The following is a 13593-nucleotide window of genomic DNA, read 5'->3' on the forward strand; positions in this document are numbered from 1 at the left end:
TCCACAGCCCCCCTGTTCCATCCATAGCCCCCCACAGCCCTGTTCCATCCAGGCCCCCCCACAGCCCTGTTCCATCCAGGCAACTCCTAGTGCAGCCGGGGCTCATCCGAGATCGATGCCCTGCTGTCCTGCAAAGATCATGTGACCAACAGTGATGACTCCTAGTGCAGCCGGGGCTCATCTGAGATCGATGCCCCGCTGTCCTGCAAAGATCATGTGACCAACAGTGATAAGGGAATTCCAGCTGCAAGGCCCAGCTGAGATTAACCCTTTTAGTGCTGTAAGTTTCCCCCAGAACAGATGAAGCCTGCAGACATCAATTCTCTCCCGAGTCAACACCATAAAGACACCAAAGTCAGTGAAGAAGGAAGAGCTGAAACCCTGAGGGGGGAGAAAGAGGAGATGCTTAGAAGCTGAAATTCTGTTGTAAAGCTATGGTGGTGATGGACTATGATATATCAGAGTACATGTTGTAATTTCATGAAAGCATGTAATTTCATGAGTGCTCAAACTGTAATTGTGAGCAGAAGTACTTGTGCTGAAATAAGCAAATGACAGTAGCTGTTATTTCATGAGGATCCTTTTGCTCCCAGGGAAGGGGGAGGGCCTCTATTCCTAGAGATGAAGATGCTCCCAGAGATGGGTGAAGAGAACCTTTGTTCCTGAACAGCTCAACCTTAAAATGGTAGCCCAGTAGCTCAAGACTGGACCCTCGAAAGCAGTTGTGGGGAAAGCTGCAAGTCGGGGGAAGGGACTCTCACATGATGCGAGCAGAGAACCAACCCGGGTGGGTGTCTCGTTGTGACATTGAAGCCATGAAGAGAACTTCTTGTGGAGATGTCTCCACAGCATGAGCAAGAGAGACTCCTCTCCCTAAGTGAACTGAAAAAGGTTATTATAGAAGTGGTAAACTGACTGAACATCTCAAGGGTTGTCTCTTTACATTGTCAGTGGGAGAAGGGAGAAAGGTGGGGGGAGGAGAAGTGTTCTGAAGGTTTAGTCTGATTTTTTTTTCTTTCTTTTAGGTCCATTAATAAAGTTCTTTATATTCTTTTAAGTTTTGTGCCTGCTTTGCTTTCTCCTAATTCTTACCTCACAGAAGGTAAATACTGAGCATTTTGGACCAAACCACTACACTCTAATTGGTGTTTCTGCCCGGTTTACGAACTGAACCCACTGCAGTTTTTCAAAGTTTTGAACTGTTTTCCAGTTGGTGTCTCCTGAGAATAAACAAAATCCGTAAATCACACTTAAGTGTTCAACTGTAAAACATTTGTTAATGAGGCCTGTTGTACAACCAATATTTATTGTCCTAAAACAGATTTAATAAACATGCACTTACCATCAGCAGTATGAAGGAGTTTATGGCTCTTCAAAGTGCCCTTTGATTTGAACTTCTTCCCACACATATCACAAAGGTGCGTTTTCTCCGTGCTGTGACGATTCATGTGGGCTTTCAAGTTGCTCTTGCTGCGAGTGGCATACTCACAGAGGGAACATTTGAAGGGTTTGACACCTAAACATGAAAAATTATACCATGAAACAAGCAGGCTGTGCCTTTCCATGAGAGGCTGGACATTTGCTTGAAAGAAATTTCACATCATGTGAGCAACATGGTCAAAGAGAAACATTCAAAATTTGGATCTCTACAAATAAAAAATTTCATCTATAGCTTCTGTGTAAATGATGCCAAGCTTGTTAAGCATCACTTAACTGTTAAGAGAAAGGAGGAGTCTTTTAGAATTGAATATTGCTCTACTGAAGCCAGGTACTGAGTCTAGCCAGGCAGTACTGATAATTGGGTCTTGCTATGCCTATCCTTCATTTAGAAGTAAGCTCCAGACTGCCTGCAGTGATGCCTAGCTGGTGTAAATATCTCCCTCTGAATAGCTTCAAATAACTATCATTCTCTGTTTACTATACTGTTTACAACAAAGAAGCAACCTGTGGTAAGGAGGACTGCTTCATTAGGTAGTTAAAGCATAAGTTAAATGTGCAAGCTGTGTTTTATTGTTAACTAGTGTCAGATTTGCTAATGGGTCAGGCAGTGGTATTGCCTGGGCTCTCAGTAAGATACAAGCACTTAAAACTTCACTTCCCTCAAACTGTCCAAAGCACGTTGAGAGACATCCAGTGTGTCACATAACAAAAGGTCTGTAAGAACAAAGTAAATCCTTCAAAGAAAAGCTGAATAAATCTGAACTGGCAGAGTAGTTCAACAGTTGCATGAGGGTCTGCACATTTTAGATTGATACTCATGACCTTAAAACTAGATTTACAAGCATGAGGAATTACAGTCTGCTTTAAGCAGACTTGATTGCACACTTTCATTTGGGAATAAATTTCTATTCACCTCTTTCTCCTGCTAGTTACATGACATGGGTTCCCAGTTCCAGTCAGAATAAAAGAACTCTGTCTACGGAATACACAAGGAATTGCTCTAACCTGCATTCTGCCTTACCTAAATTCCTTAATGAAGGCCACTAGAGAGGACCCCTGCTATGCTACGCAGGCAGGAAAACTTAGAGCATTTAAACAAATATGCTGAACTACCTATATGGGAACACTTTGAAAACAAGATACGAGCTTGAGAACACCAAATCCCATTATCCCCTTTATGCAGAGGGATGGCTAAAGAACCCAAAGGCATGGGCAGTCTGTCCCAGAGATTATTAACATGACCAAAGACCATGTAAGCAGTCTTCAACCTTTTATTAAAATACACAGACTTGACAGACACAAGATTTTACTGTCTAAAGATTTAAATTCTAGGCATTTTTAACCCAGGTGTTGCCACATTACTGGAATTTCTCCCTTAAAAAGTCATAAATATGATGAGCATTATCTTAGGGGATTTTGATCACTGTCTGTGTCTGTGCAGCTAGCTGCCATGCTCTGCATGATTTAATTAAAATACTCACAGAATTTATATGTATACATCAAAGCAATTGGATTTCAGTTGGTTTACTAATAGATTTCCAGACCAAGGATTTTTGGACAAATGTGAAAGGAGCAGCAGTGACTCATAAGATGCTACAGAAAATTACTTGTTTTAAAATACTGAGCATGTTCAGTATTCATTCACTCCTCCTTACTCCCATAGAATACTTTACAGATGTTTATGAATGAGTTTTGGAAAAAAATTGCATCCGATTTTTATTAATTTTTATAAAACATTTAAATTGTCTCTTCATATTCTGAGTGTGCAGTTCCATATGTGATCCAGAATCCATTAAACTAATTAATTAATCTCCAATGTAGCTTATAGTTTGTAATTTGGGTACAGAAATAAACTTGAATCTGTTTTTTTTTATGTCAGCAAAGCTCCAGTGGAATATGAGACTCGTTATATGCCCAGAAGTGTAAAACCAGAGTTTTACCTTCATGAGCCCAAATATGACGTTGAAGGTCTGATCCATTCTTCATAAAATAAAAATCACAGTGGGGACATTTCACAGCTCGTTTTCCAATAAGTCCTTTCAGTTGAACTCTTCTGCCAAGAATCTCAGAAATAGTAGTCATTGAAACCTCTGAGAGAAATGCAAAAGATAGTAAGAAACAGAAGGACATGAGGGAATTTATTCTGTAAATAATATTGAAGAGCTAGATCCTGATTCAGTCCAGTTTTTTAAAAGCTCTATTTCCCCTACTCCCACTCAAAACTGACTTGAGCAAAGAGCACAAGGACCTTTTTTTCCTTTAGGCCTTCTAGGATGCTCTGTCCTTTCTCTCCTGATCTGTGAACTCACTGTCCTCACTGCCTGTTTAAAAAAAATATATTTTTTAATATAAAAAAAAATTTGATTGTGCCACTGGCACAAAAGATCATTTTCTGACTATAAATATTTCCAATAAGCTAAATTGGCACTTTTTTCTTCAATATTTTCAGAAGTTTTATTCAAGATTTCACCCCAGATTTCGATGTCACGAATCTGACAATTCATTTCAGCCACATCTACAATGGTCAGAATGCTGATAATCAGGCACTTTAAAGTCAAAACCAGACTCGTGGAATATATGTGACTGGAAAGGACCTCTGAAGTCACCTACTCCAAGCAGGGTCAACTTTACAGTTCCATTTTCGAAGTTTGATCAAGTTGCTTGAGGTCATTTCCAGTCCTGTTCTGAACATATCCAAGGATGCAGATTATACAGCCTCTCTTGGCCCATTCCAGTGTTTGACCACCTTTACAGTCAAAACTGTTTTCCTAGTTCTAATCAGAATCTCCTTGTTTCAACTCACATCCCTTCACTGTACAGCTCTGAAAGAGCTGTAGAGAAAAATCTGCCTCTGCCTTCTTTTTAATTAGATTGCTGAAGACAGCAATTAAGATTCCTCTCCTGGCCTTTTCTTATTCAAGTTAGACACACTCAATTCTGTGTATTTCCTTCATGAGAGATAATGTTTTGGTTGTCACAGTGAAAAAGTTCAAAATAATGAAGTTTAAATTAAAGTGGCCCAGACGCATAATGAAAACATTGCCAGATGCTTTTAAAAATAAATCAAATTGCTCAATGCACATCAGATGAATGAAATGCTATCTCTTGACTTAATGAAAGTAAAACACTCATGCAATCTAAACCTTAAGACATAAGAGCTGGTGATGTTTCATGCCCCACATCTTATAAATTTGAAAGTTCCTGTCTAAACTTAGACTTTTACCAAAATCACTTTGTCTCCTGATCATTGGTCCCAGAATGGAATCACAAAAATCCTGCCTGAACTCATATGCACAGGGAAAACAACCTCAAAAGGGAACTATAAAAGCCCATGAACTGAGCAGAGATAAGTTCTAAAGTACCCAAAAAAGAAAAATACAGCTGTAAGTCTGAACCCTCATCTGCCTTTCCTGGCTTAGATCCTTCAATCCTGACTGCAGGCTAGGATGTCTGCTCAGTGGGGAGCTATGGAAGCTGATGCCTCTCATGTCTCAGAACTATTAAGAAATATCACATTAAATCAGACAGTGGATGAAAGGTAGATAATTCTAGAGAGCTGGGACCAGAACCCAGGACTCCTCCTTCACTGCTGCATACTAAAATCATTGGGTAATAAAGCCAAGCTCTCTTATCTCTTTGGTTTGAAATACGTCTCTGCCAAAGCCTACAGAGATTTTTGTCTCACTATCTTCATGGGACCAAAATTCAACTCCTCTGCAAATATAGAAGAGGAAGGAGTACTTTATAATTTCATACTTTCTACTTGATGAAACAGAAGAGACAAGGAAGTGGGGGAATGCTGAATAATACTAAGAAAGGAAGGAGAGGGGGAGTTCTAAAAATAACATTTTAATGATAAACATGAACGTGTTTGTTTGAATTAATTTTTGATATGTTGTTTTAAAATTCAATTCCTCTTAACAGTACTCATTTTTCCTTTCATCTTTATTCATGTTCATTTACATTTTTGAAAATAATTGCACTCGTGCCACTGCAGTATTTAATAGCTTACACCATCAGACTCCTCACATTTATTTGGCTCGTAATTAGGTATGGTGTACAAATAAAGGATTTCCTCCTGAATACAAGGAGAAAATTCACAGAAATAAAATAGATTTGTACAGTAATTCTCCTCCATATATTAAGACAGGCTTGTTGCATAACTATTGCACAGGCATATCTTAGATGTATTATTTTTTTAGTACCACAGAGATGTATCTAATAAATCTGCTATTCTGCCTTTAAGCTCTATTCGCCTGTGATACATGAATGAAAAACAAAACCACAAAATGATAGTGCAGATTTTCTTTTTAAACCTTACATCTATTATAAGAGCTTAAAAGACCCACTTGGATCAAAAAAAAAATTACACTATACTTTTTTTAGAGGGATTCAGATACCAAATAAGTTGTTCAGAAGTATTTAAATCCATGAGTTTCGTACTTCAGGGTTCCAGAGTTAACTGATATTTCTGGACCTCAGACACAGCATACACTGATAATTCAGCAGTCAGTGGACCACTTCAGGCTAATGGCAACATGTAAGGGCACAGAACTTAATGTCCTGCCAGTTCACAGATCCTGTTACTCAGGGAGGTCTCCTGTGCTCCCTGGCTGAGGCAGCACGAAGGCTTTAAGGGCACAGTTCTTGAGATTCAATTTCTATGCTTACTGGTGTTATACCTCCTGACTACAGTATAGCTCAGAAGCCTTTTCTCATCTCAATTTCCTGCATCAGACATGTCCTCTGACGTACGACAAGCCCTCCAACCAGACTGCTCTGGAGTGGTCTGCAAATAAAGAGGTTTAGTAACTAAAGAGCTGAAGTGGGAGTTAAGTATGAAATTAAAGCAAAGGAAATTGTTTAAAACACGGGTCTAGCACTATCTAGTGGCAGTAAGAAGATAAACTACTGCTTTACCTATTATCCTGTACTATGACAAGAAAGACAAGAAAAGTCATTTTAATAGGATTTTTTTTTCCTCACAATCAGTCTGAGCATGGCCAGTGTTTTCTTTCTTTGTATCCAATTATGTCAGGTGGTAAGGAGCACTGTAGCTGAGTTAATGAAAATGTCACCTCTCCCTCCTCCACAGTAGCAGTGGGGCTTTCTATCCAACATAACACAGATCCTGAGGAGGAGGAAATTAGGGACACACCAGTGTGGCTCTGCCGAATTCACATCAGCCAGGTTTAAATCAGCCCCCACACCAGCATTTTGGCATTGAATTCCCAAGATCTGAGAAGAGGTTGTTTACTCAGGCACAGCACACTGACTCACCACATTCATGGTATCTTGTACTTGCACTGATAAATCAGGGCACCAGAATGCAAGGTATAAACAGAACTTGGAGCAGTTTGCTGGATCCAGCCAAGCTTGCCAGCTCCAGATTACTACTGGCCACACCACAGCCCAGCTGGTTCTAGCAGGAGCCCTGCTGCAGACTCCAGCTGGCCCTGGGGGTACAGCCCAGCCCACAGGACCGGGGCACACACAGGGCCAGCTCTGCATTCCCATCAGTCACCTACAGACAAATAATGACCACTAAATGCATTTCTGTCAAGTCATGTAAGGCCAGTGAGAATTTTACACCTCCTGGGTTGCTACAGGATGTCTACATGCCTGATCCCAAACCTCCTAATGCTTAATTTGAATTCACCCTTTGCCTGATGAAGACAGATTTCTTAGCACAATTACCTGACACTCCACAACACACGTGCTCAAACAGTAACATTTTTCACTCTAAATTCTAACACCTGCAAAACCAACACAATTCTTACTCTAAACCCGTTGAATTAAAAATAGACTCTTCTCTTTCTTAGGAATATAATCACATTACACTGCTCATTCTAAACCCTTATCCATTCACTGCAATAGACTGAGAAATTTTCCTTGATTTTTTTTACCAGGGTGATTTGTCTTGATGTGAGATTTTATAAGTCGATCTTCAGAAAATGACTTCTCACACACAGGACAGGAATAACTCTTTTTATCCTTAAATGAGAAAGAAAGAAAGAGATTGCATTATCAGTCTACTGGTATAATCACTATAGTCATTATTCAGTAATACATGGTTCTCAACAAAGTTATAATTCAAGGTTTGGTTTTTAAGGAAAAAATGAAGGCATTTATAGTGAAATAAGTGGAGAAATATTAAAAGAATCTAAGCACATCATTAATCCTCATGAATACAGGGCTCCAAGTTACAGCAGATGAGAATATGCACAATAAATGTAAGCATTATCTTCTGACTAACTGTGTAGAAAATCAGGAGTCGAAAAATCAAGTCACATAATAGAAGAAAATGTATTTGATGTAAGCAGTAATATTTAGGATTTTTCTCTTTTTTTTTTTTTCCCCGCAAGTCGACCCTTCTGAAACCTAAGGATCAGATCTTACCCTGCTGAAGACAGCCACCACCATGTGGATTTATAATATGGCCTGAAACTGAGCAGCAGAGTTAACAATGACAGATACCATTACTTTATTCAGTGCCTACATTTCTAACTACTTTAAATCAAAATGGTAGAATAAGACTTTTATCAGTAATTCGTAAAATGCTGAATATTTATAAAGACTTACAGACTACTGTGGAATTTTCTCAGTGTTTCTGATGTTATAACAGATTTAACACTATCAATCAAGTTCAACTGGAGAGTTTTGATAAAATTTCTTCCTATATGAAATTTTAGTCTAATTGCAGTTTTCATGCTTTTTATAAATGCATCTGACTCCACATAAAAATGTAGGACTTTTCTCTATTAATTGGTACATTATCCAATTCAAGTTAAACCTTGCCACTTATTATATAAATTGGAGAGGTTGATCTTTCCAGAAGCACCTGCTGACACTGGATGCTCAATCAAATGAGTGGCTCCTAGTCACCTCTGCACTGAGTGGATTAATTTATGAGTAAATTATCAAAACCACAGATGGAGGAAGTCGAGTCAGTCCTGGTGCACAGGTAACGCATTACCTGGCTGGAGAGGTGCAGCTACCCAACTACAGAGAACTCTGAAAAGCTGAGCTGAAGCCACAGAACAGACACTTCAGTACTTATTTCAGGAGGACAGAAATACTTCTTGAAGAATGTGGAAGGAAGACTACTGATCAAAAAGAGACAGAACCCTGTGTTATGAATGAGAAATTTGGAGATAACAGGAGGCTAAGGGTCCTGGACTCTACCAGTTTCTGACCTTTGACCAAAGAGCACCTCTGAATAGCAAGGAGGACTGTACAAGGGGGTCATTATTGTCCAGATGCTGCTGTTGTGCAGCTGTAAATGGACATCTCCCTTGAAAGGAAAGCAAAAATTGATGGGTTTTCATGGCAGACAGGTTTTAGAATATGATGCAGCATCTGCAGTCAGTATCAGGGTACCTCTGAGAAACAAATCCCTATGTTGAAGTAGGTACAACTTAAAACCAGCAGTAGCCCTAGAACTCTTGGGCTGAAATAGAAATAAATACTCCCACGACCGTAGGATATGGAGCTCTCACTGCCATTAATATGGCACTGGCACAAGGAGGATTCTGCCTGAGCTGACAGGCATTTGCTCCCGCGAGAAAACCTGCACCAGGGACTGGGGATGGCAGCTACGAAAGGATTACCACCCTGAGGACTGGGCCTTGCTATGATGGAGTTGGGGCTGTCAACATTTTAAGCCCTAAGAATCTCAAGTAAAAAAAAAAAAATAGAACAACAGAGAATACTAGCCAAGTTTTGGAAGAGATTCAAGGAGCCTACAAAGCTGACAAAACCTTGAAAAAGAGCTGTTAATTTGTGGAATTAGGGTCTCTCAAATGATATAACCTACTACTAAATCTGCTACTGATGATTTTGGATTTCTACCTTAACACATTACTCAATAAAGATTGGTAGATTAATCATAACAAAGCTCCATAGCAATGTTTGCACCTTTCCAAAGATGGAGTTGCATTATCACATTCATAATTTGGCACACATAAAAAAAACCAGCACAGTATCACTTAGGGGCTCTTGAGCTAAAATTTGTTGACAGATGTCTGTTCCTCAAATGTGCTATGTATCTGATTTCAAAATATACAATAAATAAAGGGAAAAAAATAGTATACTTTTAATGTACAGTTGGGTGTTGCTGGTCTTTAATACTCACTGAATTAAGTATTTCTCAGTGTGACCAAAACACTGAGACAAATGTTAAATAAGAAAAAAATTCAGCACTCCACTACACACACACCACTTTAACTGAAGTGCTGTTAACTACAACTTTACATTCCTGATAATATTCTTGAGGAAGGCAAGGCTATAAACCTTAGAGGAAAAATCAAAATAATCAGTAAATGCATCAAGAGGTATAGAGCAACATGAATGGATAGGGGCTGAGAACACATCTTTTCACAAGACAATGGTTACAAAATTTTTCAATATAGAAATAACCCCAAGAGCTTTTTTCAAGCAGTTAAAAAGTTATCTACACCAAGTTCTGCAGAAGTCATCTTCAAAAGGGTTATTTTTTGTAGTGTAACAAACAGAGTGTGCCTACAAGCATTGAGTCCCTTCAAAGTGTCTCTGTCAAGCTCCAGAAAACCAAACCTTTCCTTGCTGGGTATCCAGGCCAGTGCCACAGAGCTCATGCTGTTAGCTTGGAATGTTGAAGTGTTCTTCTGTCACTGCCCTGAGAGCTTGTGCGAGTCCTTCAGTGTAATCCCATCACTCTCAAAACAGCTTTTAAAAATCCTCTGTTGCAAATGGATATTTCAGAGCACCCAGACCACAACAGAGAGCCCTAGAGAAGGTCTCCCGCACCACAGCTCCATCTCTCAGGGGCCCTGGCCATAGGTGATGACAGAAGCCCTTTGAAGCCTGACGTTGCAGTAATACCTTAATCACATTCTCAGCATGCAAGTTTTCCTCTGGTAATAACGAAAGTTATTTATCCTATGCCTTACTGGAGTGCCTGCCTTTTAAATGCCTTTGAAGATTTTTCTGAAGGACATGAACAGAAGCAAAGCATGGAGAGAGCTGGATCTACCTTTGTTAGAGACCAGCTGCATATTCCAATCAGCTATTTAAATTTCGAAGTCAATCACTTCCTGATATTTGCTCAACACCCCTATTAGCCAATTTGAGAAAATATAAGAAACTTAAAGTAATTCCTAAATAAAGGTAGGTTTTTGACTGAAAGTGTTGTTTACATTCCATAAAACAGGAATTTAATTAGGTATGTAAGTATCCTTAAACCTAGTGAAAATAAATTAGTCTAAAGCTATCACAAATTTTCTTGTTTATGCTGTTTTGTTATAAAATAAGATCACTTACATAATAATCACAATGCATTTCTCTTTATAGAAATGAATTAAAATTGTGCTAAGAAAGCATCAGCTATATTGCATTACCCATTTATAATGCTCTGAAGAGAATTTTATTTCTCTGAGGCATGTGTTTCAAGATAATTCAAGGTGGAGGTGTACAAGTATACAGTCACAAAAAGAAAAATTAAAACCCTCTACTAAATATTGGCACTCACAGAGCATTTCCAGGAAAAGTTCACACAACTCAATTAACATATCTGATTGCATAATTTTGTAGAGGAATAGAGGGCCAAAGCCTACTCCCACATCTACTCAGATCAACAGAAATTTAATTCCTAACACCTATGGGATCAGAATTAGACCCGAGTTACACTTCTGAGGAGTGAAGACCTCCAGAAATCTTCACTGCAGTTGTCATGATGTTCAAATTAAAATTTTCCTAAAAGATTCCTGAATTAAAGTGATTTCCTATTAAAATGCAACTCAGCTAAAAGGATGTGGATGTACCTAGGAGACAGCTGTGCACACGTGTGAGGGAGGCTACAGAAAAATGTGCAAATGCTTAGACAAACTTTTCTGAAGTCTGGCAAGCAGCAGAACTCTCAGCTCACAAAATGACAAGCACCTGCATACACTACTGAAGCATTTTTTCATGACATAATCACTAGTAAAAAGAAATGCCAAGCTGATATTCATTATGGAAGTGAGGACTAAGAGCAAAAACTGTTTTCCAATGGAGTCCCCGCTCATTAGGTCAGAGACGTTTTTGTTAATTGCTTCCCTTTGCAGTACCTTGCATTCTTGACTGCACAGCAGCACTGCTCCAGAGGCAAAGGTAACACAGCCAGACCAGTGACCATGTGAAAATTTACTCTCCTCAGGAAGGGCAAATAAGCCATCAGAGCTCAAGCATCTCACATCCTACTGACAGCTACACTATTACCTGAAAGGTCAACAGCATAATGGAACTTCTAAGCATCCTTCCAAAGACAAGAATAATTTACATCCCAAAATGTGCATGAAAGCAGACGTAGGCACCTAATAACGAGTGGTGGTTCTGGGTCTGAACTACAGTTTTATTGAGGTGCTAATGTTGCAGTATCAATTACATACAAAGACTTAAAATGTTTTCAGAGAAACCTCTCTGTGATTGTTTATCTGCTCAGCATACTGAGTATGGCAAAAGCCACTGGGGTTTGTAAACAAACTCTGGTACCTACATCAGCATTGTTTAGTTCCACATCCTGTCCTTAATGCTACCATGAGCTCATTCATAATGTAAATTGTCCTAAAGCAATTTGAAACTGCCCAGCCGTTTCCTAGCTCCCATGTCATTGAAGTGATTGGTCATGTCATGGTTTGAACTTTTGAAGAGCTCAATAAATGCCAATAAATGTCAAAACCCACTATAAAAGCTCTAGGAGCAAAAGATGAGTACAGAAAATCAGAGAATATATACCAAGTTTTGATTTTGAATCAAGCCAACCCTCAATTCCCAGGCTTCAAAAGTAAAAATCTTCCCTGTAACAACAATGTATAGCAAACAGAGAAGGCAAGAGGCAGACACCCCATCATTATCTGTCAGGGAATAACCAATCCCACATTCAGTGCAAGACTTGGGTGCTGCATAGAGAGTAAGATGGGTGGATATACAGCGAGTGACAAGGATGAAGGGAAAGCTGCTTTTCAATACCCATCATTTATCTTCTTCACCAAATAATGCAGGGATCCAGCTGAAATGCAGCCAGCAAGGAGGTGATGAAGGATATGCATGCATACAAGGAAATGAACTGAGATTTCAATACTGTCTGTCTCCAGGGAAGTTTTAATTTTAGTATTTATTAAGAACTGATTTTTCAAATTAAAATTAAAGTAGATTTCCACATTTAACTGTGTATAATTATATATTTGAAGATGTGGCCCTTCTCAGTGACCTATGCATGCAGTAAATATACCATACCAAGCAGTGGTCATAAAGGCCAATATGAGAACTGCCAAATTTAGCTACTCAGTAAATTCTAATATATGAATTTTTGAATCCATTTAAATAAATATATTTGACAGTAACCATCAGTAAGCATGCTTCTGAAAGATCCTGCTGTCACACTGGTTTTAATTATGACATAATTATGACATGGCATTTTCTCAGTTCTATTTAGTATTATGAAAATGATCCTTCTTGTGGGAGCTGTTGGACATTCATCATACTTGAAAAACAGGTACTTATGGAAGGATATAGGAGAGCTAATTGTAGACTCTTTTTTCTTAAGTGTTCTTAGACACCAATTACACAGATTTTTGCTATCAGATAGGCATTACAAACATCATGAATTCAAATGCATCCAAATAGAATGTCTACTATGCGAATGTTCTGCGTATTTCATAACTAAGTCAGATTCTATTTAAGATAGTTACAGAAGGGGAGGACACAAGGAGGAAAGATGTTCCTTTTTGTGCCATCTCTTCTGTTTGGTTTTTGAAGCTCTCCTAAAGTAACTGATTAAGAAAAGTAGGAAGTGAAGTGTTGTCCTCTTCCAAATACCTTTGAAGTAACTTTAACTATTGAAAATAGTGATCAATAGTCTACCAAGACCTGGTTTTAGCACAAGTCAGTCTGAGCTGGAGGGCTTTCTGAATAAGACAGGAACCTTTAAAATGTGATCTCTTTGTCTTTGTAAACACAACAGAAAATGGTAGATGTTCAACTGCAACTAGTTGGAGATACTAGGAGAAAAAAAATCCTTTTCAACAACTTAAATATCTTCAGTCTCTAGCAATTAAGAGGAACATACTTTCATTTTACCCACGTCATCTATTTATGAAGGAAGGGAATTCAGGCTCATAAAATGAAGGAAAGTAA

General features: G+C 38.7%; 1 protein-coding gene across 4 annotated transcripts in view; it reads right to left on the reverse strand.

Moving 5' to 3' along the window:
- The window catches only part of ZFAT (zinc finger and AT-hook domain containing), a 70316-nt gene that overhangs the window by 28588 nt on the left and 28135 nt on the right, over window positions 1-13593 (reverse strand). For all 4 annotated transcript variants that reach the window (XM_017739058.1, XM_008637493.2, XM_017739059.1 and 1 more), the window contains exons 8-10: window positions 7347-7434; window positions 3381-3530; window positions 1343-1516 (exon numbers count right to left, since the gene is read on the reverse strand). In XM_017739058.1, the coding sequence (XP_017594547.1) occupies window positions 1343-1516; window positions 3381-3530; window positions 7347-7434 (412 nt within the window). The remainder of the gene's footprint in view (window positions 1-1342; window positions 1517-3380; window positions 3531-7346; window positions 7435-13593) is intronic.

The sequence above is a fragment of the Corvus brachyrhynchos genome, unplaced genomic scaffold (assembly GCF_000691975.1).
Source record: "Corvus brachyrhynchos isolate BGI_N302 unplaced genomic scaffold, ASM69197v1 scaffold187, whole genome shotgun sequence".
Taxonomy (NCBI): domain Eukaryota; kingdom Metazoa; phylum Chordata; class Aves; order Passeriformes; family Corvidae; genus Corvus; species Corvus brachyrhynchos.